This window comes from Pseudophryne corroboree, chromosome 11 (genome assembly GCF_028390025.1).
Source record: "Pseudophryne corroboree isolate aPseCor3 chromosome 11, aPseCor3.hap2, whole genome shotgun sequence".
Taxonomy (NCBI): Eukaryota; Metazoa; Chordata; class Amphibia; order Anura; family Myobatrachidae; genus Pseudophryne; species Pseudophryne corroboree.
In genome coordinates this window covers 33,098,056-33,123,604 of record NC_086454.1, presented here as the reverse complement: position 1 = coordinate 33,123,604, position 25,549 = coordinate 33,098,056, and the positions used below count along the sequence as shown (strand labels likewise).

General features: G+C 47.2%; 1 protein-coding gene across 5 annotated transcripts in view; it reads right to left on the bottom strand.

Annotated features, from left to right (window-relative positions):
* Window positions 1–25,549, bottom strand: part of SBF2 (SET binding factor 2) — a 585,530-nt gene that overhangs the window by 96,790 nt on the left and 463,191 nt on the right. For all 5 annotated transcript variants that reach the window (XM_063946447.1, XM_063946443.1, XM_063946444.1 and 2 more), the window contains exons 21-23: window positions 20,804–20,877; window positions 19,652–19,847; window positions 9,164–9,291 (exon numbers count right to left, since the gene is read on the bottom strand). In XM_063946447.1, coding sequence (XP_063802517.1) covers window positions 9,164–9,291; window positions 19,652–19,847; window positions 20,804–20,877 — 398 coding nt within the window. The remainder of the gene's footprint in view (window positions 1–9,163; window positions 9,292–19,651; window positions 19,848–20,803; window positions 20,878–25,549) is intronic.

Below are 25,549 nucleotides of genomic sequence, written 5' to 3'. Positions count from 1 at the left end.
TCGTAGGAAGCCACCATTTTTACCAGGACCCTTGTGCAATGATGCACTGTTTTTAGGAGGTTCCTGACTTGCTCGGATAACTCCCTGGCTTTCTCTTCCGGGAGAAACACCTTTTTCTGGACTGTGTCCAGAATCATCCCTAGGCACAGCAGACGTGTCGTCGGGATCAGCTGCGATTTTGGAATATTTAGAATCCACCCGTGCTGATTGTAGCAGTATCCGAGATAGTGCTACTCCGACCTCCAACTGTTCCCTGGACTATGCCCCTATCAGGAGATCGTCCAAGTAAGGGATAATTAAGACGCCTTTTCTTCGAAGAAGAATCATCAATTCGGCCATTACCTTGGTAAAGACCCCGGGGTGCCGTGGACAATCCAAACGGCAGCGTCTGAAACTGATAGTGACAGTTCTGCACCACGAACCTGAGGTACCCTTAGTGAGAAGGGCAAATTTGGGACATAGAGGTAAGCATCCCTGATGTCCCGGGACACTATATAGTCCCCTTCTTCCTGGTTCGTTATCACTGCTCTGAGTGACTTCATCTTAATTTGAACCTTTGTAAGTGTTCAAAAAAATTTTTTTAGAATAAGTCTCACCTAGCCTTCTGGCTTCAGTACCACAATATAGTGTGGAATAATACCCCTTTTCTGTAGTAGGAGGGGTAATTTAATTATCACCTGCTGGGAATACAGCTTGTGAATTTTTTCCCATACTACCTCCTTGTCGGAGGGAGACTTGGTAAAGCAGACTTCAGGAGCCTGCGAAGGGGAAACGTCTCGACATTCCCATCTGTACCCCCGGGATACTACTTGTAGGATCCAGGGGTCCTGTACGGTCTCAGCGCCATGCTGAGAACTTGTCAGACGCGGTGGAACGCTTCTGTTCCTGGGAATGGGCTGCCTGCTGCAGTCTTCTTCCCTTTCCTCAATCCCTGGGCAGATATGATCTTATAGGGACGAGAGGACTGAGGCTGAAAAGACGGTGTCTTTTTCTGCAGAGATGTGACTTAGGGTAAAAAACGGTGGATTTTCCAGCAGTTGCCGTGACCACCAGGTCCGATGGACCGACCCCAAACAAGTCCTCTTCCTTTATACGGCCATACTGTGCCGTTTGGAATCTGCATCACCTGACCACTGTCGTGTCCATAACATCTTCTGGCAGTTATGGACATCGCGTTTATTCATGATGCCAGAGTGCAAATATCCCTCTGTGCATCTCGCATATATAGAAATGCTCTATAGTCAATAAAATACTGTCCCTGTCAAGGGTATCAATATTTTTAGTCAGGGAATCCGACCAAGCCACCCTAGCTCTGCACATCCAGGCTGAGGCGATCGCTGGCCGCAGTATAACACCAGTATGTGTGTATATACTTTTTATTATATTTTCCAGCCTTGTCAGCTGGTCCTTGAGGACGGCCCTATCTATAGACGGTACCGCCACTTGTTTTGATAAGCGTGTGAGCGCCTTATCCACCTTAAGGGGTGTTTCCCAACGCGCCCTAACTTCTGGCGGGAAAGGGTATACCGCCCATAATTTTCTATCGGGGGGAACCCACGCATCATCACACACTTTATTTAATTTATCTGATTCAGGAAAAACTATGGTAGTTTTTTCACATCCCACATAATACCCTCTTTTGTGGTACTTGTAGTATCAGAAATACGTAACACCTCCTTCATTGCCTTTAACGTGTGGCCCTAATAAGGAATACGTTTGTTTATTCACCGTCGACACTGGATTCAGTGTCCCTGTCTGTGTCTGTGTCGACCGACTAAAGTAAACGGGCGTTTTAAAAACCCTTGACGGTGTTTTTGAGACGTCTGGACCGTACTAATTGTTTGTCGGCCGTCTCATGTCGTCAACCGACCTTGCAGCGTGTTGACATTATCACGTAATTTCCTAAAGAAGCCATCCATTCCGGTGTCGACTCCCTAGAGAGTGACATCACCATTACAGGCAATTGCTCCGCCTCCTCACCAACATCGTCCTCCTACCTGTCGACACACACGTACCGACACACAGCACACACACAGGGAATGCTCTGATAGAGGACAGGACCCACTAGCCCTTTGGAGAGACAGAGGGAGAGTTTGCCAGCACACACCAAAAACGCTATAATTATATAGGGACAACCTTATATAAGTGTTTTCCCTTATAGCATCTTAATATATATATAAGCATATCGCCAAATTAGTGCCCCCCCTCTCTGTTTTAACCCTGTTTCTGTAGTGCAGTGCAGGGGAGAGCCTGGGAGCCTTCCCTCCAGCCTTTCTGTGAGGGAAAATGGCGCTGTGTGCTGAGGAGATAGGCCCCGCCCCTTTTTCGGCGGCCTCGTCTCCCGCTCTTAACGGATTCTGGCAGGGGTTAAATATCTCCATATAGCCTCCGGAGGCTATATGTGAGGTATTTTTAGCCAAAATAGGTATTCATTTGCCTCCCAGGGCGCCCCCCTCCCAGCGCCCTGCACCCTCAGTGACTGCCGTGTGAAGTGTGCTGAGAGGAAAATGGCGCACAGCTGCAGTGCTGTGCGCTACCTTTAGAAGACTGAGGAGTCTTCTGCCGCCGATTCTGGACCTCTTCTTACTTCAGCATCTGCAAGGGGGCCGGCGGCAAGGCTCCGGTGACCATCCAGGCTGTACCTGTGATCGTCCCTCTGGAGCTGATGTCCAGTAGCCAAGAAGCCAATCCATCCTGCACGCAGGTGAGTTCACTTCTTCTCCCCTAAGTCCCTCGTTGCAGTGATCCTGTTGCCAGCAGGACTCACTGTAAAATAAAAAACCTAAGCTAAACTTTCCTAAGCAGCTCTTTAGGAGAGCCACCTAGATTGCACCCTTCTCGGCCGGGCACAAAAATCTAACTGGCTTGGAGGAGGGTCATAGGGGGAGGAGCCAGTGCACACCACCTGATCCTAAAGCTTTACTTTTTGTGCCCTGTCTCCTGCGGAGCCGCTATTCCCCATGGTCCTTTCAGGAACCCCAGCATCCACTAGGACGATAGAGAAATAAGAATTTACTCACCGGTAATTCTATTTCTCGTAGTCCGTAGTGGATGCTGGGAACTCCGTAAGGACCATTGGGAATAGACGGGCTCCGCAGGAGACTGGGCACTCTAAAGAAAAGATTAGGTACTATCTGGTGTGCACTGGCTCCTCCCTCTATGCCCCTCCTCCAGACCTCAGTTAGGGAAACTGTGCCCGGAAGAGCTGACATTACAAGGAAAGGATTTTTGGAATCCAGGGTAAGACTCATACCAGCCACACCAATCACACCGTACAACTTGTGATAACCTTACCCAGTTAACAGTATGAACAACAACTGAGCCTCACTCAACGGATGGCTCATAACAATAACCCTTATTTAAGCAATAACTATATACACGTATTGCAGAAAGTCCGCACTTGGGACGGGCGCCCAGAATCCACTACGGACTACGAGAAATAGAATTACCGGTGAGTAAATTCTTATTTTCTCTGACATCCTAGTGGATGCTGGGAACTCCGTAAGGACCATGGGGATTATACCAAAGCTCCCAAACGGGCGGGAGAGTGCGGATGACTCTGCAGCACCGAATGAGCAAACACAAGGTCCTCCTCAGCCAGGGTATCAAACTTGTAGAACTTTGCAAAGGTGTTTGAACCCGACCAAATAGCCGCTCGGCAAAGCTGTAAAGCCGAGACCCCTCGGGCAGCCGTCCAAGAAGAGCCCACCTTCCTTGGGGAATGGGTTTTTACTGATTTTGGATGCGGCAATCCAGCCGCAGAATGAGCCAGCTGAATCGTGCTACAGATCCAGCGAGCAATAGTTTGCTTTGAAGCAGGAGCACCCAGCTTGTTGGGTGCATGCAGGATAAACAGCGAGTCAGTCTTCCTGACTCCAGCCGTTCTGGAAACATATATTTTCAAAGCCCTGACTACGTCCAGCAACTTGGAGTCCTCCAAGTCCCGAGTAGCCGCAGGCACCACAATAGGTTGGTTCAAATGAAACGATGATACCACCTTTGGGAGAAATTGGGGACGAGTCCTCAATTCTGCCCTGTCCATATGGAAGATCAGATATGGGCTTTTACATGACAAAGCCGCCAATTCCGACACACGCCTAGCCGATGCTAAGGCCAACAGCATGATCACTTTCCACGTGAGATACTTTAGTTCCACGGTCTTAAGTGGCTCAAACCAGTGGGATTTCAGGAAATCCAACACAACGTTAAGATCCCAGGGTGCCACTGGTGGCACAAAAGGGGGCTGAATATGCAGCACTCCCTTAACAAACGTCTGAACCTCAGGCAGTGAAGCCAGTTCTTTTTTAAAGAAAATGGATAGGGCCGAAATCTGGACCTTTATGAACCCCAATTTTAGGCCCATAGTCACCCCTGACCTTAGGAAGTGCAGGAATCGACCCAGCTGGAATTCCTTTGTAGGGGCCGTCGTGGCCTCACACCAAGCAACATATTTTCGCCATATACGGTGATAATGCTTTGCTGTCACGTCCTTCCTAGCCTTTATCAGCGTAGGAATAACTTCATCCGGAATGCCTTTTTCCACTAGGATCCGGTGTTCAACCGCCATGCCGTCAAACGCAGCCGCGGTAAGTCTTGGAACAGACAGGGTCCTTGTTGCAGCAGGTCCTGTCTGAGAGGCAGAGGCCATGGGTCCTCTGTGCGCATTTCTTGCAGTTCCGGGTACCAAGTCCTTCTTGGCCAATCCGGAACAATGAGTATTGTTCTTATTCCTCTCTTTCTTACTATTCTCAGTACCTTGGGTATGAGAGGAAGAGGAGGAAACACATATACAGACTGGTACACCCACGGTGTCACTAGGGCGTCCACAGCTATCGCCTGAGGGTCCCTTGACCTGGCGCAATATCTTTTTAGCTTTTTGTTGAGGCGGGACGCCATCATGTCCACCTGTGGCAGTTCCCATCGCTTTGCAATCTGTGTGAAGACTTCTTGATGAAGTCCCCACTCTCCCGGGTGGAGGTCGTGTCTGCTGAGGAAGTCTGCTTCCCAGTTGTCCACTCCCGGAATGAACACTGCTGACAGTGCTTGCACGTGATTATCCACCCACCGAAGAATCTTTGTGGCTTCCGCCATTGCCATCCTGCTTCTTGTGCCGCCCTGGCGGTTTACATGGGCGACCGCCGTGATGTTGTCTGACTGAATCAGCACTGGCCGGTTTCGAAGCAGGGGCTCTGCTTGACTCAGGGCGTTGTAAATGGCCCTTAGTTCCAGTATATTTATGTGTAGAGAAGTCTCCAGACTTGACCACAGCCCTGGAAGTTTCTTCCCTGAGTGACTGCCCCCCCTGACCAGAGGTGCTAATTCCTGGGCTTTCTCCACCGGGAGAAACACCTTCTTCTGTTCTGTGTCCAGAATCATGCCCAGGAAAAGCAGACGCGTCGTAGGAATCAGCTGCGACTTTGGAACATTCAGAATCCAGCCGTGCTGTTGCAATACTTCCTGAGAGAGTGCTACGCTGATCAACAACTGCTCTCTGGACCTCGCCTTTATGAGGAGATCGTCCAAGTACGGGATAACTATAACTCCCTTCTTCCGAAGGAGTATTATCATTTCGGCCATTACCTTGGTAAATATCCTCGGTGCCGTGGACAGGCCAAACGGCAACGTCTGGAACTGGTAATGACAGTCCTGTACCACAAACCTGAGGTACTCCTGGTGAAGTGGGTAAATGGGGACATGCAAGTAAGCATCCTTGATGTCCAGCGACACCATAAAATCCCCCTCTTCCAGGCTTGCAATAACCGCTCTGAGCGATTCCATTTTGAACTTGAATTTCTTTATATAAGTGTTCAAGGATTTTAAATTCAGAATGGGTCTCACCGAACCGTCCGGTTTCGGTACCACAAACATTGTGGAATAGTAACCCCTTCCCTGTTGAAGGAGGGGGACCCTGATAATCACTTGCTGGAGGTACAGCTTGTGAATTGCCGCCAGTACTACCTCCCTTTCCATGGGGGAAGCTGGCAAGGCTGATTTGAGGTAACGGCGGGGGGGGTGTCGCTTCGAATTCCAGCTTGTATCCCTGAGATACAATTTGTACAGCCCAGAGATCCACCTGTGAGCGAACCCACTGGTTGCTGAAGTTTCGGAGACGCGCCCCCACCGCACCCGGCTCCGCCTGTGGAGCCCCAACGTCATGCAGTGGACTTAGTGGAAGCAGGGGAGGACTTTTGTTCCTGGGAACTGGCTGCATGGTGCAGCTTCTTACCTCTACCCCTGCCTCTGGCAAGAAAGGATGCGCCCCTGACCCTCTTGCCTTTCTGAGAACGAAAGGACTGCATTTGATAATACAGTGATTTCTTAGGCTGTGAGGAAACCTGAGGCAAGAAAGTCGACTTTCCAGCTGTCGCTGTGGACACGAGGTCCGATAGACCGTCCCCAAACAATTCCTCACCCTTATAAGGCAAAACCTCCATGTGTTTTTTAGAATCAGCATCTCCTGTCCATTGCCGAGTCCATAAGACCCTCCTGGCAGAAATGGACATAGCATTAATTCTAGAGCCCAGCAGGCAAATGTCCCTCTGAGCATCCCGCATATATAAGACGACGTCTTTCATATGGCCCAGGGTTAGCAAAACAGTATCCCTGTCGAGGGAATCTATGTCGTCTGACAGAGTATCTGTCCATGCTGCTACAGCACTACACATCCAGGCTGAAGCAATAGCAGGTCTCAGAGTACCAGAGTGTGTATACACTGACTTCAGGATAGCTTCCTGCTTTCTATCCGCAGGCTCCTTTAGGGCGGCCGTATCCTGAGACGGCAGAGCCACCTTTTTAGATAAGCGTGTCAGCGCCTTGTCCACCCTACGGGATGTTTCCCAACGTAACCTGTCCGTTGACGGGAAAGGGTACGCCATCAGTAACCTCTTAGAAATCACTAGTTTCTTATCAGGGGAACTCCACGCTTCTTCACACAATTCATTTAATTCATCAGATGGGGGAAAAGTCACTGGCTGCTTTTTCTCCCCAAACATATAAACAGGGTTAATCTCAGAAATGTGTAATACATCTTTCATTGCAATAATCATGTATCGGATGGCCTTGGTCATTTTAGACTGTAAATGTGCCTCATCATCGTCGACACTTGAGTCGGACTCCGTGTCGACATCTGTGTCAACCATCTGAGATAGAGGGCGTTTATGAGCCCCTGACGGTTTCTGAGTCGCCTGGGCAGGCGCGGGCTGAGACCCCGGCTGTCCCAAGGCTGCAGCGTCATCAAACCTTTTATGTAAGGAGATTACATTGTCGTTTAAGACCTTCCACATATCCATCCAATCAGGTGTCGGCACCACACTTATCTGCCCTTGCTCCGCCTCCACGTAACCCTCCTCATCAAACATGTCGACACAGCCGTAAACATGTCGACACAGCCGTACCGACACACCGCACACACACAGGGAATGCTCAGACTGAGGACAGGACCCCACAAAGTCCTTTGGGGAGAAATGGAGAGAGAGTATGCCAGCACACACCACAGCGCTATATAACACAGGGATTTTCACTTATAATAAGTGATTACCCAATAGCTGCCTTATATGTTTTATTTGCGCCTAAATTTATGTGCCCCCCCTCTCTTTTTTACCCTTCTTGTACCTGGATACTGCAGGGGAGAGCCTGGGGAGCTGCTTCCAGCGGAGCTGTGAAGAGAAAATGGCGCTGGTGTGCTGAGGAAGAAGGCCCCGCCCCCTCAGTGGCGAGCTTCTGTCCCGCTTTCTGTGTAAAAAAATGGAGGGGGTTTTTACATATATACAGTGCCAGACTGTATATATGTATTTTTATTGCCAAAAGGTACTTCAATTGCTGCCCAAGGTGCCCCCCCCCCCCAGCGCCCTGCACCCTACAGTGACCGGAGTGTGTAAGTGTGCTGGGAGCAATGGCGCACAGCTGCGGTGCTGTGCGCTACCTTAAATGAAGACAGGAGTCTTCTGCCGCCGATTTCGTCGTCTTCAAGCTTCTGTTCTTCTGGCTCTGCGAGGGGGACGGCGGCGCGGCTCCGGGAACGGACGATCGAGGACAGGTGCCTGTGTTCGAACCCTCTGGAGCTAATCGTGTCCAGTAGCCTAAGAAGCACAAGCTAGCTGCAAGCAGGTAGGTTTGCTTCTCTCCCCTTAGTACCACGTAGCAGCGAGTCTGTTGCCAGCAGAAGCTCACTGAAAATAAAAAACCTAATAAATACTTTCTTTACTAGTAAGCTCAGGAGAGCCCACTAGGAGCACCCAGCTCTGGCCGGGCACAGATTCTAACTGAGGTCTGGAGGAGGGAGGAGCCAGTGCACACCAGATAGTACCTAATCTTTTCTTTAGAGTGCCCAGTCTCCTGCGGAGCCCGTCTATTCCCCATGGTCCTTACGGAGTTCCCAGCATCCACTAGGACGTCAGAGAAATTACAGACCTCTCTCATCTTTTTAAGTGGGTCAACTTGCACAATCGCTGGCTGTCCAAATACTTTTTTGCTCCAGTGTGTGTGTGTGTGTGTGTGTGTGTGTGTGTGTGTGTGTGTGTGTGTGTGTGTGTGTGTATATATATATATATATATATATACACACACACGTACATACATAATTTATGCAGATATGTCCTCAAACATCTTTGCTGCAGTCATGCCAAACGGCTCCGCTTGACACGTCAGGTTGCGTGAAAATATTTTTTGACAAATTTGCAGATGTAATGTGATACATGACACGTGTATATCTGAGTGCGACTGAGTCTCTGAATCTGTATATGAAGTGCTACAATGTAGGAGCAGCTTTTTTCCAATACAAGGTCTGTCCTGCTCCGTATATAGACTCACCCACACACAGTATACAAGTGTCATATCACATCAATCAGCGCAGTTTCCTTGCACCTAAGACACATTTTCGGCAAAAAAAAGACGCCCAACGTTAGCAGAGCTGCACAGGACCTGGCGCCTCATTCATGACAGGCATGTTGCGATGCATGGTGTATTGAGGCTGGATGTATGAGGACTCTGTCGGTGCATTAAGAGAGCTTGTCCCTAAAAGTAAAGCACTGTTAGGAGCAGTAAGAGATACAGCGAAACAGGAATGGCCATGGGAGATGGGTAATATGGGTGAAATAGCTGGAAATAGGTCACATAGGCTACTAATAGGAATGATACTGTCACATGTGACTTCTGGACCAGATACCTGGAATGTTGCCGATCGGATCTGGAGACCTTCCTGCATATTTTGCTGTAGATGGTTCTGGACATTTATTTTCTTCTCCCGGGTTATGGAAGCGATGGGAACACTACGGATGACGGTCTGCTCTCCCACTTGGAAGAAATTAAAACAAAATATATGTTATGGTGGACACTATAATAAAAGCTTGTGTTTCCGCCACACATATCACACCGTCTCAGCTGTGGTATAGTATTGGTATAAGTGGCCGTTCAGCCACAACTCAATTCTCCCCGCCGTCTGCTCTCGCTCACCAGCTACATTACGCATCAGTGCCATCTTACATAGTTGTTACAGTTACAAAGTTGTTGAGGTTGAAAAAAAGACAAATGTCCACCGAGTTCAACCTCTATTATAATTTTATCTTAATTAAATGCTGTATCCTTGGATATTTTTTTCAGCTAGGAATTTATCTAATCCATTTTTAAACTTATTGATTTAATCCACCATTACTACCTTCTCTGGTAGAGAATACAGAATCTTTACTGCTCTTACTGTGAAGAACCCTTTCCTCCGTTGTATATGACATTTTTCCCCCACTAACCTCAGGGGGTATCCTCGTGTCCTATGTAGTGTTTTTTTGATAAACAAATAGTTTGATAAATCCTTGTATTGTCCCTTAATGTATTTATAAATATTAATAATGCCCCCTCTCAATTGCCTCTTTTGCAGTGTAAACAAATCTAACCTTATAAGTCTTTCTTCATAATCCAGTGCCTCTAACCCCTTAACCAGGGGGAGGGGGACCAACCTTTGGCGCTACTGGTTAATACTCAGAAATAGTGGTTTATTTACTATAGAACACAGTTTTCGGCAAAAAATATATATAAGGTGTGTATATTTATGCAGTGTGTATATGGGTGTAATGGATATATACGGAGGCAATGGGATGTGTCTAGATATCAGCTTGTTTATTATGGTAATAATTCTTTTAAAAAAATTTTTGGACAATATTGATTTGAACCTTATTGCTTTAGCGCGCTCCTTGTATTACTAGCAAACAGTGAAAATTGAAATGACATATAATGAAATTAAAAAGCTAAAATACATTGGTATTAAACATGTAATAAATGACACTTTGTATACAATTCTAAAAAATGATGGAGACCGGTCTCCTGCTCTTTATGGTATTGGTGGATTGTTAAGTGTAAATCCCGGCAGGGCAGATTGTGTCCGCAAAAGGTCCTGATTTTAGTAAATTCCTGATAATCCGTGATAGCAGGTTGGAGTAACAATACTTCGTTTTCAGGTGATAAAAGTTATTATTGATCGCTTACGTGTCTTCACCCTATTCAGGGCTGGGAAGTCCGTGCGTGTCCAATGGTGCTGCAGGTGTCTTTCTCCGTAGCTGCGGTTTGTTACAGGCGCCTGTAACCCCGGTCCCCGACGAAGCACGGCACCATTGGCCGAGTGAAACGCGTTGGACCACGCCCCCTTCTTTCACCCGAAACCCGGAGATCCCGACTTCCTGGATGACGCCGGCAAGGAAACACCAAGAAAACCGGGGTTACAGGCGCCTGTAACAAACCGCGGCTACGGAGAAAGACACCTGCAGCACCATTGGACACGTACGGACTTCCCAGCCCTGAATAGGGTGAAGACACGTAAGCGATCCATAATAACTTTTATCACCTGAAAACGAAGTACTGTTACTCCAACCTGCTATCACGGATTATCAGGAACTTACTAAAAACCGGACCTTTTGCGGACACAATCTGCCCTGCCGGGATTTACACTTAACAATCCACCAATACCATAAAGAGCAGGAGACCGGTCTCCATCATTTTTTAGAATTGTATACAAAGTGTCATTTATTACATGTTTAATACCAATGTATTTTAGCTTTTTAATTTCATTATATGTCATTTCAATTTTCACTGTTTGCTAGTAATACAAGGAGCGCGCTAAAGCAATAAGGTTCAAATCAATATTGGCAAAAAATTTTTTTTTTAAAGAATTATTACCATAATAAACAAGCTGATATCTAGACACATCCCATTGCCTCCGTATATATCCATTACACCCATATACACACTGTGCATAAATATACACACCTTATATATATTTTTTGCAGAAAACTGTGTTCTATAGTAAATAAACCACTATTTCTGAGTATTAACCAGTAGCGCCAAAGGTTGGTCCCCCTCCCCCTAGATTTCGTAAAACAAGGAAACAACCGAAAAGAGTTTCCTATTCTAACCTGGGCTGCTCGGATACTCAAATACACAAGTAAACATTTTAGGGAGCGCAGAGCACACCCCCAGCTACACAGTAACCCCTTAACCAGTTTGGTGGCTCGCCTCTGAACCCTTTTCGATTCCAAGATATCTTTTTTATAGTGAGGTGCCCAGTACTGTACACAATATTCCAGATGTGGCCGCACCAATGATTTATACAGTGGGAGGATTACACTCTCCTCCCTGGTCCTCCATTCCCTGTTTTATGCATGCTAACACCTTATTTGCTTTTGTTGCTGCATTTTGACATTGTGTACTGCTACTAAGTTTATTTTCGATGAGCACCCACAAATCTTTTTCAACTACCGTTATCCCTACATTTTCCCCATTTAGTTTATATGCTGCCCGATTGTTTTTAGTCCCAAAGTGCATAACTTTACATTTGTCTATATTGAACCTCATTCACCATTTATCCGCCCAGACCTCAAGTCTAGATAAGTCATTCTGTAGAGACTCCACATCCTTGTCTGAATTAATTACTCTACATAGTTTAGTACCGTCTGTGAAAATTGACACTGTGCTTTCCAGTCCCTCTCCTAGGTCACTAATGAATATGTTAAACATCAATGGCCCGAGAACTGAACCCTGCGGTATTCCACTGAGCACTGAAGCCCATTCAGAGTACATCCCATTTATCCCCACTCACTGTTCCCTATTGTACAACCAATTACTCACCCAAGTACAAATAGTGTTTCCTACCCCAAGCTCTCTTAATTTGAAAATTGGTTTCTTATGTGGGACTTTGTCAAAGGCCTTAGCCAAGCCCAAAAAGACCACATCCACTGCTTTACCCTGATCAATATTATCGCTCACTTTCTCGTAGAAGCTTATTAAGTCAATTTGACATGACCTGTCCTTCACAAAACCATGCTGATTCATTGTAATAACCTTGGAGGTATCCAAGTACTCTAGTATGCTATCCCTTAATATACCTTCTAGAATTTTCCCCGCTATAGATGTCAAACTTACCAGTCTATAGTTACTGGGATTAGTTTTAATACCCTTTTTAAATATTGGGACTACCTCTGCTATACACCAGTCCTTCGGTATTATTCCTGATGTAATTGACTCGCTGAAAATCAAATATAGGGGTCTCGATATCTCTGCGTTAAGTTCCATAAGAACCCTGGGGTGAAGTCCATCCGGCCCAGGAGATTTAATAATCTTAAATTTACTTAGTCTCTTCCGGACTGCTTTCTCGTTTAACCAAGTACCTAGCAACAGGTCGTTATTATAGCTTACGTTGTGCTCTACTCTCGTCAAACTTTCCTCTCTCGTGAATACTGATGAAAAGAATGTATTCCATAAATCCGCTTTTCCCCTATCATCATTAATCAAGACATCCAACTCGCCGTTTGAAGGCCCAATATTCTCCTTTTTTAACCTTTTACCGTTTATATACTTAAATAACTTTTTGGGGTTTGTTTTACTCTCCTTTGCAATCTGTTTTTCGTTTTCTATTTGAGCAGCTCTGATTTCTTTTTTGCATTTTTTGTTACATTCCTTGCAGAACTGGAATAATTCCACCGTCCCATCAGAAATGCTTTGAAAGCACGCCTCTTTTTATCCATTTGTTCCCTGACCTTCTTATTAAGCCACATCGGTTTGAATTTACTACTCCTGTTTTTGTTGACCTTGGGAATATACAAATTAGTGAACTTATTGAGCGCAGTTGTAAAAACATCCCACATTTCCACCGTATTCTTGCCATGAAATTCAATTTCCCAATTGATGTCCTTCATTGCTTGTTTCAGCAATATGAAACTAGCTTTTCTTAAGTTAAAAGTCTTAGTTAGACCCTTATATTGTTGTTTTTGGAAGCTGATATTGAATGTGATCATATTATGATCGCTATTTCCTAAGGTCTCCCCTACTTTAGTATTTGATATTATTTCCTCATTATTAGTTAGTACTAGGTCAAGCATAGCCCTATGCCTGGTTGGCTCCTCGATTACTTGGGACAAGTATTTATCTTTAAGCATGTTTAAGAACCTGTTACCCCTAGATGTATTTACTGGTTCGGTGTTCCAATTTATGTCCGGGTAATTGAAGTCCCCCACAATAATGACGTCCCCCATTCCTGCAGTTTTTTCGAATTGCTGCAAGAGTTCTAATTCTTCAGACAGACGGTTTATAGCATGTCCCTATTAAAAGTTTTTTTTCTATCTTTACCCCCACTCGAAATCTTAACCCATAATGACTCCATGTTATCTCCAGTTCCCTCATAAATTTCCTCCTTTAAATACGGTTTTAAGAATGGTTTAACATAAAGACAAACACCCCTTCCCTTTTTATTATTCCTAACTCTCCTGAAGAGGGTGTACCCCTCCATGTTTGCTGCCCAGTAGTGAGAATCGTCCCACCATGTCTCTGTAATGCCTAATATATAATATCGGTCATTAAGTGCAATTGTTTCTAGTTCCCTCATTTTACTTGTTAGGCTTCTTGCATTTGCAATCATACACTTCAGCAAGTTTTGTTGTAGATAATGTTTCCTTAGGAACTTGAGTTTTCCTTAAATTACCATCGCTGACTATTTATCTCCTTTCCCCTCCTCTCCTTCCCCATTATACTTTATACATCCCTCTTTTCTTCGCTCACTAGTTGTCCCACTAATCCTTTCTAATCCCTCCCCCCAGGCACCTAGTTTAAAATCTCCTCCAACCTTCTAACCATCCTTCCCCCCAGCACCGCTGCACCCTCCTCATTCAGGTGCAATCCATTGCGGCAAAAAAGACAGCGCCTGACTGAGAAGTCCGCCCAGTGTTCCAAGAACACAAACCCCTCTTTCCTACACCAGTCTCTACCTCTGCCACCATGCATGCATCCGATTCTCCCTGCCGTCTGCTCTCCCTCACCAGCTACATTATGTATCAGTGCCATCTACCTCTGCCACCATGCATGTAACCGATTCTCCTCGCCGTCTGCTCTCCCTCACCAGCTACATTATGTATCAGTGCCATCTACCTCTGCCACCATGCATGTAACCAATTCTCCCCGTCTGCTCTCCCTCACCAGCTACATTATGTATCAGTGCCATCTACCTCTGCCACCATGCATGTAACCAATTCTCCCCGCCGTCTGCTCTCCCTCACCAGCTACATTATGTATCAGTGCCATCTACCTCTGCCACCATGCATGTAACCGATTCTCCCCGCCGTCTGCTCTCACTCACCAGCTACATCATGTATCAGTGCCATCTACCTCTGCCACCATGCATGTAACCAATTCTCCCCGTCTGCTCTCCCTCACCAGCTACATTATGTATCAGTGCCATCTACCTCTGCCACCATGCATGTAACCGATTCTCCCCGCCGTCTGCTCTCCCTCACCAGCTACATTATGTATCAGTGCCATTTACCTCTGCCACCATGCATGTAACCAAATCTCCCCGCCGTCTGCTCTCGCTCACCAGCTACATTATGTATCAGTGCCATCTACCTCTGCCACCATGCATGTAACCGATTCTCCCCGCCGTCTGCTCTCCCTCACCAGCTACATTATGTATCAGTGCCATTTACCTCTGAAACCATGCATGTAACTGATTCTCCCCGCCGTCTGCTCTCCCTCACCAGCTACATTATGCATCACTGCCACCTACCTCTGCCACCATGCATGTAACCAATTCTCCCCGCCGTCTGCTCTCCCTCACCAGCTACATTATGTATCAGTGCCATTTACCTCTGCCACCATGCATGTAACTGATTCTCCCCGCCGTCTGCTCTCCCTCACCAGCTACATTATGCATCACTGCCACCTACCTCTGCCACCATGCATGTAACCAATTCTCCCCGCCGTCTGCTCTCCCTCACCAGCAGCATTATGTATCACTGCCATCTACCTCTGCCACCATGCATGTAACCAATTCTCCCCGCCGTCTGCTCTCGCTCACCAGCTACATTATGTATCAGTGCAATCTACCTCTGCCACCATGCATGACACCAATTCTACCCGCCGTCTGCTCTCACTCACCAGCTACATTATGTATCAGTGCCATCTACCTCTGCCACCATGCATGTAACTGATTCTCGCCGCCGTCTGCTCTCCCTCACCAGCTACATTATGTATCACTGCCACCTACCTCTGCCACCATGCATGTAACCGATTCTCCCCACCGTCTGCTCTCCCTCACCAGCTACATTATGTATCAGTGCCATATACCTCTGCCACCATGCATGTAACCAATTCTCCCCGTCTGCTCTCCCTCACCAGCTACATTATGTATCAGTGCCATCTACCTCTGCCACCATGCATGTAACCGATTCTCCCCGCCGTCTGCTCTCCCTCACCAGCTACATTATGTATCAGTGCCATTTACCTCTGCCACCATGCATGTAACCGATTCTCCCCGCCGTCTGCTCTCCCTCACCAGCTACATTATGTATCACTGCCATCTACCTCTGCCACCATGCATGTAACCGATTCTCCCCGCCGTCTGCTCTCCCTCACCAGCTACATTATGCATCACTGCCACCTACCTCTGCCACCATGCATGTAACCGATTCTCCCCGCCGTCCGCTCTCCCTCACCAGCTACATTATGTATCAGTGCCATTTACCTCTGCCACCATGCATGTAACCGATTCTCCCCGCCGTCTGCTCTCCCTCACCAGCTACATTATGTATCAGTGCCATTTACCTCTGCCACCATGCATGTAACCGATTCTCCCCGCCGTCTGCTCTCCCTCACCAGCTACATTATGTATCACTGCCATCTACCTCTGCCACCATGCATGTAACCGATTCTCCCCGCCGTCTGCTCTCCCTCACCAGCTACATTATGCATCACTGCCACCTACCTCTGCCACCATGCATGTAACCGATTCTCCCCGCCGTCTGCTCTCACTCACCAGCTACATTATGTATCAGTGCCATCTACCTCTGCCACCATGCATGTAACCGATTCTCCCCGCCGTCTGCTCTCCCTCACCAGCTACATTATGTATCAGTGCCATCTACCTCTGCCACCATGCATGTAACCGATTCTCCCCGCCGTCTGCTTTCCCTCACCAGCTACATTATGTATCAGTGCCATCTACCTCTGCCACCATGCATGTAACCGATTCTTCCCGCCGTCTGCTCTCCCTCACCAGCTACATTATGTATCAGTGCCATCTACCTCTGCCACCATGCATGTAACCGATTCTCCCTGCCGTCTGCTCTCACTCACCAGCTACATCATGTATCAGTGCCATCTACCTCTGCCACCATGCATGTAACCATTCTCCCCGCCGTCTGCTCTCACTCACCAGCTACATTATGTATCAGTGCCATCTACCTCTGCCACCATGCATGTAACCAATTCTCCCCGTCTGCTCTCCCTCACCAGCTACATTATGTATCAGTGCCATCTACCTCTGCCACCATGCATGTAACCGATTCTCCCCGCCGTCTGCTCTCCCTCACCAGCTACATTATGTATCAGTGCCATCTACCTCTGCCACCATGCATGTAACCGATTCTCCCCGCCGTCTGCTCTCCCTCACCAGCTACATTATGTATCAGTGCCATCTACCTCTGCCACCATGCATGTAACCGATTCTCCCCGCCGTCTGCTCTCCCTCACCAGCTACATTATGTATCAGTGCCATCTACCTCTGCCACCATGCATGTAACTGATTCTCGCCCCCGTCTGCTCTCCCTCACCAGCTACATTATGTATCAGTGCCATCTACCTCTGCCACCATGCATGTAACCGATTCTCCCCGCCGTCTGCTCTCCCTCACCAGCTACATTATGTATCACTGCCATCTACCTCTGCCACCATGCATGTAACCGATTCTCCCCGCCGTCTGCTCTCCCTCACCAGCTACATTATGCATCACTGCCACCTACCTCTGCCACCATGCATGTAACCGATTTTCCCCGCCGTCTGCTCTCCCTCACCAGCTACATTATGTATCAGTGCCATCTACCTCTGCCACCATGCATGTAACCGATTTTCCCCGCCGTCTGCTCTCCCTCACCAGCTACATTATGCATCAGTGCCATCTACCTCTGCCACCATGCATGTAACCAATTCTCCCCGCCGTCTGCTCTCCCTCACCAGCTACATTATGTATCAGCGCCATCTAGCTCTCTAGACAAAGAATGTATCCAGTTTCATTAGCTCTATTTCATTAACAACTGTGCTCTTTCTTGAGATTGATTGCATAGGGATAACATTGCCCAAATGTTCTTTTGTCTGATTGGTACAAATTGTTCTTGGAAAAGAAAAACATATACAAATGAAAAAACTAAATAGTCAAGCTTGAATAAATACACAAATACCACAATATACACAAACAACAGCATTAAAGTTTTGTTGAAAGCTTCAGGAATATTCACATTATTTGCCAATAAGCCAAACTTCTAGAGGCTGAATCTCCTTCCGCTGCCTTACAGAAACCCATTTGCTGTGCCACACAAAGTGTTATTGCAATTGCTGATGCGAACTTATGGTGGATTTGATTACAGATAGTTCTAATGTCATTCATATGAATAAGATGCGGAAGGACACGGAAATGAAATTACACTGCTTGCAGCACAGACGCCAAACAGGCATTTATGTGGAGGGAATTGTTTATGTCGTTCCAGCAAACATTCCATTCCATACATTCCATTTCCAAAAATAATTAACATCTCAATGACAATGCAGAAACAACAATTCTGTGCAAAGTCCACGTGTGCAAAAGACTATTGCAAATTTACTAGATTACAATGTGACCATTCAACTGTAATAATAACTAATGAAATACATGATCAAACTGACAATATACAGTATGCTACAATTCTGCGACGTCCGGTGAGGGACATGGCTCCTTCTGCGCGGCCTTTGCAGTGGCAACCACATTGTAAGTGATTCAGTACCTGAGGAATTGCGCCTTATTAATGTACTGTTAGATGTCACTATTGCGTTAGTCACAACCCGCCTTAGTGATGTCACTGGATTGCAGGATGTAACAAGCTTCATTTTCAGAAATAATCATAAATATCTCCATAACGACTAGCTTCCCCAGCAGGTCCCGGCCGTTACAGAGCGATCCGACTGTTACTAAGCAGCTGGGACGCTGTGAAAGTAGGTGCACCTGCTCAGCTGCACAGTGTTTGTAATAATTTGGGGCTTGCCTTTCTGGAGGCTGGTGATTGGTCCCTGTTCCCGGTATAAGGCAGCCTCCCTGCCGGTTATAGCTTCTGTTTGGCAGAGGTGCTGTGAGCGCTGGTGGATATCCTGCAAGCATCCTGCATCTGTACCTGCTTCGAAGGTTTTTGCTGAATCCCAGCCTGTTTTAGCCCTGCCTAGCCCTGGGTGTGTTTCCCAGTTTCTCTTGATAGCTGCTCTTTTTGTTACCTGACTCAAGACCTCATTCTCTGCCTAGTCAGCGCCCATTTACTACTACAGCTCACTCCTGGCTCATCAAGTCCCACGTTAACTCCTTGTTCCTTCATTAGGTCCTAGCGGCAACCTAGTACCGGGTGAACTTATATTACCCTGGAACAGCAGTGGTTAAGAGTTGAAGCCCATTTAGTCAGTGCAGGAAAAGTGCGGTTACTTGGGGAGCATAACAGGATTTTTCTTATTTTGGTTTACATAAAAGGTACATGTAACACCACCACCTTCCAACTAATGCAGGATGGGAGTTGCAGAATGGTGTGCGCAGAAACTTATACATGCTTGGATTGGCTGGAAGTTGGTTTAGCTCCTCCAAACTCAGCTAAGGTTTGTAGATGGGCAAAGTCATATACAACCAAGTATGTTCCTTTGTAACTACAGGAATCACTGATTTTAGGAACAAACAAAATAAATAAGGGTCCACGGAAGTTTGCACCAGACAGTGGAGAAAGCCACGACTGGCACAGAGGCTTCTTCCTCATCCACAGTTAGCGTGCAGAGCTTCACACTGCACAGAAAGGCGAGATATAGAATATTTATTCAGCTTTGTGAGTTCCTTGGAAGACCTTAAGTCATGGAAGCAAACAGAGGCTGACTGGGTTTACTTTGGAAGAAGCTAAAATAAAATTAAGGGGGAATATAATATTTTATTTGGTTACAGGACGCAGCTTACTAGAAAGCTCCAGCTCACAATTTACAAATATCTCGACACAGCAGAAGGTTCACTGGATCATACCATTGACTGTTCAGAAAACTGCAAATTCCACACACTCCATCCATCACCAATTGCAGATAACTAACGGGTCATAATGTTGGCCAATAACGTTCTGGCAAGAAACATAGCTACCTAGAGGATCGTGAGGGGTGCCTTTAAAGATGATCCGATATGTAGTAAGGAACAGGGCTCCCTCTGCTGGCAGGATGTGAGGACCTCCAAGCATCCCCCCAGTCGCCTCTTCCCTTCCATCAGGGTCCAAAAGAACCCGAAGAGCTTCGCAAACAAACTCTTCTCCAGGGAGTAACGCTGGTCTCAGGATTTTGGGCTGTAAAAAACAATTGGGATTATATGGTTTGAACATCTCATGAGCTGGACATCAAAAATTTTTTTAATTAGCATTAAATAACAGAGAGGAACTTTTACATGTGTAATGTAAGAAGTTCCTAGTGAGTTGACAGCAGTGAAGACTGGTCCAGCCCACAGAATGACTGCTACCACTGTATGTAGAAAGTGTGTATAATTATATTATCGTTGGCGATCATAATGATCATTGGCCATAGTTTAATCTAGTTATCTTTACCCTAATAGAGAGAACTTACTGGGACAAACATATATAATTCACTCAGGTTATCAGTCTCCTGTATAACAGATGGGCAGCATAATCTCGATCTTACATGGTGTATTATTGGTCCTCATTCCGAGTTGATTGCTCGCTAGCTACTTTTAGCAGCCGAGCAAACGCATTGTCGCCGCCCACGGGGGAGTGTATTTTAGCTTTGCAAGTGCGCGATTGCATGTGCAGCCGAGCGGTACAAAAACATTTTGTGCAAAACAAGACCAGCCCTGTAGTTACTTATCCTGTACGATGATTCCAGCGACGGAGGTCCTGGAATTAACGTCAGATACCCGCCCTGCAAACGCAGGTCCCGGAATTGACATCAGATACTCGCCCTACAAACGCCTGGTCACACCTGCGTTTTCCCTACCACTCCCAGAAAACAGTCAGTTGACACCCATAAACGACGTCTTCCTGTCAATCTCCTTGCAATCGGCTGTGCGAATGGAATAGTCACTAGAAGCATTGCACAGCAATGATGCGGTTTGTACACGTACGACGCACGTGCGCATTGCGGTACATACGCATGCGCAGTTTTTTTTACCTGATCTCTGCGCTGCAAAAATCGGCAGCGTGTGATCAACTCGGAATGACCCCCATTATTGGTCTGTAAATAGTAACAGGTTATGTTATGTCCTACACCATGTTTCCTCCAGATCACCCACCTTTTTGATTGGAGGTAGTCTTCGGCTTTCCCGATGCACAGCTTCCAGTGTTTCAATATGCATAGCTACAATACCTACCAGACACACAGAGAGGACATGAGAACACATGAGAGTAAATCCTTGGGGTAAAGAGACTATGGCAGAGGTTCTCAAACGCGTTCCTCAAGGCACCCTAACAGTCCAGGATTTAGGTATAGCCATGGCTCAGCACAGATGGTTAAATCAAATTGACTGAGGTGCTAATTAAGTCACCTGTGGCCAAGCATGGATATACTTAAAACCTGGACTGTTGGGGTGACTTGAGGACCGCGTTTGAGAACCTCTGGACTATGGTGACGGGGGCAATTACAACTAAGATGTACTGTGTTTGGTATGGTCATTATGGACGGTATTGTATGTATTTATGACTAGCGAGATACAGATGTGTCCTTACTTAGGTTTGTTCTCAGTGTGACGCACACTCAGGAGAGTGGCTGAGTAGTTGGCTCAGCAATAGCTGGCCATGTTGTCATGTCATAGATCACGGTGTTATATGTACAGCATGATTTCCCACGTTCAGCCAGCATGGTTAGCAAGGCGGGTGTTAGGGTGCTCGGCGCCGCCCTGCACTGCAGCGCCCTATTACGCGCGCGCCGGCCCTGATGGTGAGTCTTATGGATAGGCGGCAACATTAGAATAAATAAGATTTTAAACCTACCGGTAAATATTTTTCTCCTAGTCTGTAGAGGATGCTGGGGACTCCGTAAGGACCATGGGGTATAGACAGGCTCCGCAGGAGACATGGGCACTACAAAGAACTTTTAGTATGGGTATGCACTGGCTCCTCCCTCTATGCCCCTCCTTCAGACCTCAGTTAGAGAAACTGTGCCCAGAGGAGATGGACAATATGAGGAAAGGATTTTGTAAATCTAAGGGCAAGATTCATACCAGCCCACACCATCCACACCATATAACCTGGAATACACGCAACCAGTTAACAGTATGAACAAAACAGTATCAGTCAAAGACCGTTCTCAACTGTACCATAACCCTTATGTAAGCAACAACTATATACAAGTCTTGCAGATTTAGTCCGCACTGGGACGGGCGCCCAGCATCCTCTACGGACTAGGAGAAAAAGATTTACCGGTAGGTTTAAAATCTTATTTTCTCGTACGTCCTAGAGGATGCTGGGGACTCCGTAAGGACCATGGGGTTTATACCAAAGCTCCAAACCGGGCGGGAGAGCGCGGATGACTCTGCAGCACCGATTGAGCAAACGTGAGGTCCTCATCAGCCGGGGTATCAAACTTGTAGAATTTTGCAAAAGTGTTTGAACCCGACCAAGTAGCTGCCCGGCAAAGCTGTAATGCCAAGACGCCTCGGACAGCCGCCCAAGAAGAGCCCACCTTCCTAGTGTAATGGGTCTTTACCGAATTTGGTACCGGCAATCCAGCCGTAGAATGAGACTGCTGAATCGTGTTACAGATCCAGCGAGCAATAGTCTGCTTAGAAGCAGGAGCGCCAACCTTGTTGGCTGCATACAGGACAAACAGCGCCTCTGTTTTCCTAACCCAAGCCGTTCTGGCTACATAAATTTTTAAGGCCCTGACTACATCCAGGGACTTGGAGTCCTCCAAGTCGCCCGTAGCCACAGGCACCACAATAGGTTGGTTCATATGAAATGAAGAAACCACCTTAGGCAAAAATTGAGGCCGAGTCCTCAACTCTGCTCTATCCTCATGGAAAATCAAATAGGGGCTCTTGTGAGACAAGGCCACCAACTCTGACACCCGCCTTGCAGATGCCAAGGCCAATAACATGACCACCTTCCAAGTGAGAAATTTCAATTCAACTGTTGGAAGAGGTTCAAACCAGTGAGATTTCAGGAAACTTAATACCACGTTAAGGTCCCATGGTGCCACTGGGGGCACAAAAGGCGGCTGGATGTGCAGCACTCCCTTCACAAAAGTCTGAACTTCTGGGAGAGAAGCCAATTCCTTCTGAAAGAATATAGATAGGACCGAAATCTGTACCTTAATGGAGCCTAACTTCAGGCCCATATCCACTCCTGTCTGTAGAAAGTGGAGAAACCGGCCCAGACGGAAATCTTCCGTAGGAGCATTCTTGGCTTCACACCAAGATACATACTTCCTCCAGATACGGTGATAATGTTTCGCCGTCACCTCCTTCCTAGCATTTATCAGAGTAGGGATGACTTCTTCCGGAATACCTTTTCCAGCTAGGATTCGGCGTTCAACCGCCATGCCGTCAAACATAACCGCGGTAAGTCTTGGAACACGCAGGGCCCCTGCTGCAACAGGTCCTCCCTGAGAGGGAGAGGCCATGGATCTTCTGTGAGCATCTCCTAAAGATCTGAATACCAGGCCCTTCGAGGCCAATCTGGAACAATGAGTATTGTCTGCACTCTTTTTCGTCTTATGATTCTCAATATTTTTGAGATGAGAGGAAGAGGAGGGAACACATGTCACCAGGGCGTCTACCGCTACTGCTTGAGGGTCCCTTGACCTGGCAAAATACCTCCGAAGCTTCTTGTTGAGGCGTGACGCCATCATGTCTATTTGAGGAAGTCCCCAATGACTTGTTATCTCTGCAAAAACTTCTTGATGAAGTCCCCACTCTCCTGGATGGAGATAGTGTCTGCTGAGGAAGTCTGCTTCCCAGTTGTCCATTCCCGGGATGAAGATCGCTGACAGAACACTTACGTGATTTTCCGCCCAGCGCAGAATCCTGGTGGCTTCCGCCATTGCCGCTCTGCTCCTTGTCCCGCCTTGGCGGTTTACATGAGCCACGGCTGTGACGTTGTCTGATTGAATCAGCACCGGTAGGTCGCGAAGAAGATTCTCCGCTTGTCGTAGGCCGTTGTATATGGCCCTCAATTCCAGCACGTTGATGTGTAGACAAGATCCCTGGCTTGACCATAGTCCCTCAAAATTTCTTCCTTGTGTGACTGCTCCCCATCCTCGGAGGCTCGTGTCCGTGGTCACCAGAACCCAGTCTTGAATGCCGAACCTGCGACCCTCTAGAAGGTGAGCACTTTGCAGCCACCACAGGAGAGACACCCTGGCCCTGGAGGACAGGCTTATCTTTTGATGTATTTGCAGATGGGACCCTGACCACTTGTCCAGAAGGTCCCACTGAAAAGTCCTCGCATTGAACCTGCCGAAGGGGATGGCCTCGTAAGCTGCCACCATTTTCCCCAGAACTCGAGTGCATTGATGAACCACCACTCTTTTTGGTTTTAGCAGGTCTCTGACCATGTTCTGGAGGTCCTGGGCTTTTTCCATTGGGAGAAAAATCCTCTTCTGTTCCGTGTCCAGAATCATTCCGAGGAATGATAGTCGAGTCGCTGGAATCAAGTGTGACTTTGGCAGATTGAGAATCCAACCGTGCTGTTGTAGCACTTTCAGGGAGAGCGACACGCTCTTCAGCAATTGCTCTCTCGATCTCGCCTTTATCAGGAGATCGTCTAAGTATGGGATAATTGTGACTCCCTGCCTGCGCAGGAGCACCATCATCTCCGCCATCACCTTGGTGAAATTTCTCGGTGCCGTGGAAAGCCCAAACGGCAACGTCTGAAACTGGTAATGACAGTCATGTACAGCGAATCTCAGATACTCCTGATGCGGAGGATATATGGGGACATGAAGGTATGCATCCTTTACGTCCAGTGACACCATAAAATCCCCCCCCCCCTTCCAGACTGGATATCACAGCCCGGAGTGATTCTATCTTGAATTTGAACTTTTTCAAGTACAGGTTTAGGGATTTTAGATTTAAAATGGGTCTGACCGAACCATCCAGCTTCGGTACCACAAACAGGGTTGAATAGTACCCTTTTCCCTGTTGGGCCAGGGGAACCCGGATAATCACTTGCTGTTGACACAGCTTTTGAATTGCAGCTAACACTACTTCCCTCTCCGGGGGAGAAGCTGGCTAGGCCGACTTGAAAAATCGGCGAGGGGGCACCTCTTCGAATTCCAGTTTGTAGCCTTGAGAAACAATTTCCATCGCCCAAGGATCCACGTCTGACAGAACCCAGACCTGGCTGAAGAGTCGAAGACGTGCCTCCACCGGTGCGGACTCCTTCAGTGGAGCCCCAGCGTCATGCGGTGGATTTAGTAGAAGCCGGGGAGGACTTCTGCTCCTGGGAACTAGCCGTAGCAGGCGTTCTTTTTCCTCTGGCAAGGAAGGAAGAGCACCGACCTCTTCTGGACTTATGCAACCGAAAGGACTGCATCTGATATTGTGGAGTTTTCTTTTGCTGTGGGGGAACATAAGGCCAAAAAGTGGATTTACCCGCCGTAGCTGTGGAAACTAGGTCCTCGAGACCTTCCCCAAATAAAACCTCACCCTTGTAAGGTAAAACTTCCATATGCTTCTTTGAGTCGGCATCACCCGTCCATTGGCGGGTCCACAGAGCCCGCCTAGCTAAGACCGCCATGGCGTTGGCCCTTGAACCTAGCAGTCCGACGTCTCTTTGAGCGTCTCTCATATATAAGACTGCGTCTTTGATGTGACCCAAGGTCAACAAAATGGTATCCCTATCTAGGGTATCAATATCAGCTGACAAGGTATCTGTCCAAGCAGCTACCGCGCTACAGACCCAAGCCGATGCTATAGCCGGTCTGAGTAAAGCTCCAGTATGTGTATACATTGATTTCAAAGTTGTTTCCTGTCTGCGATCAGCAGGATCTTTGAGAGCTGCAGTGTCAGGGGACGGTAGCGCCACCTTCTTGGATAAGC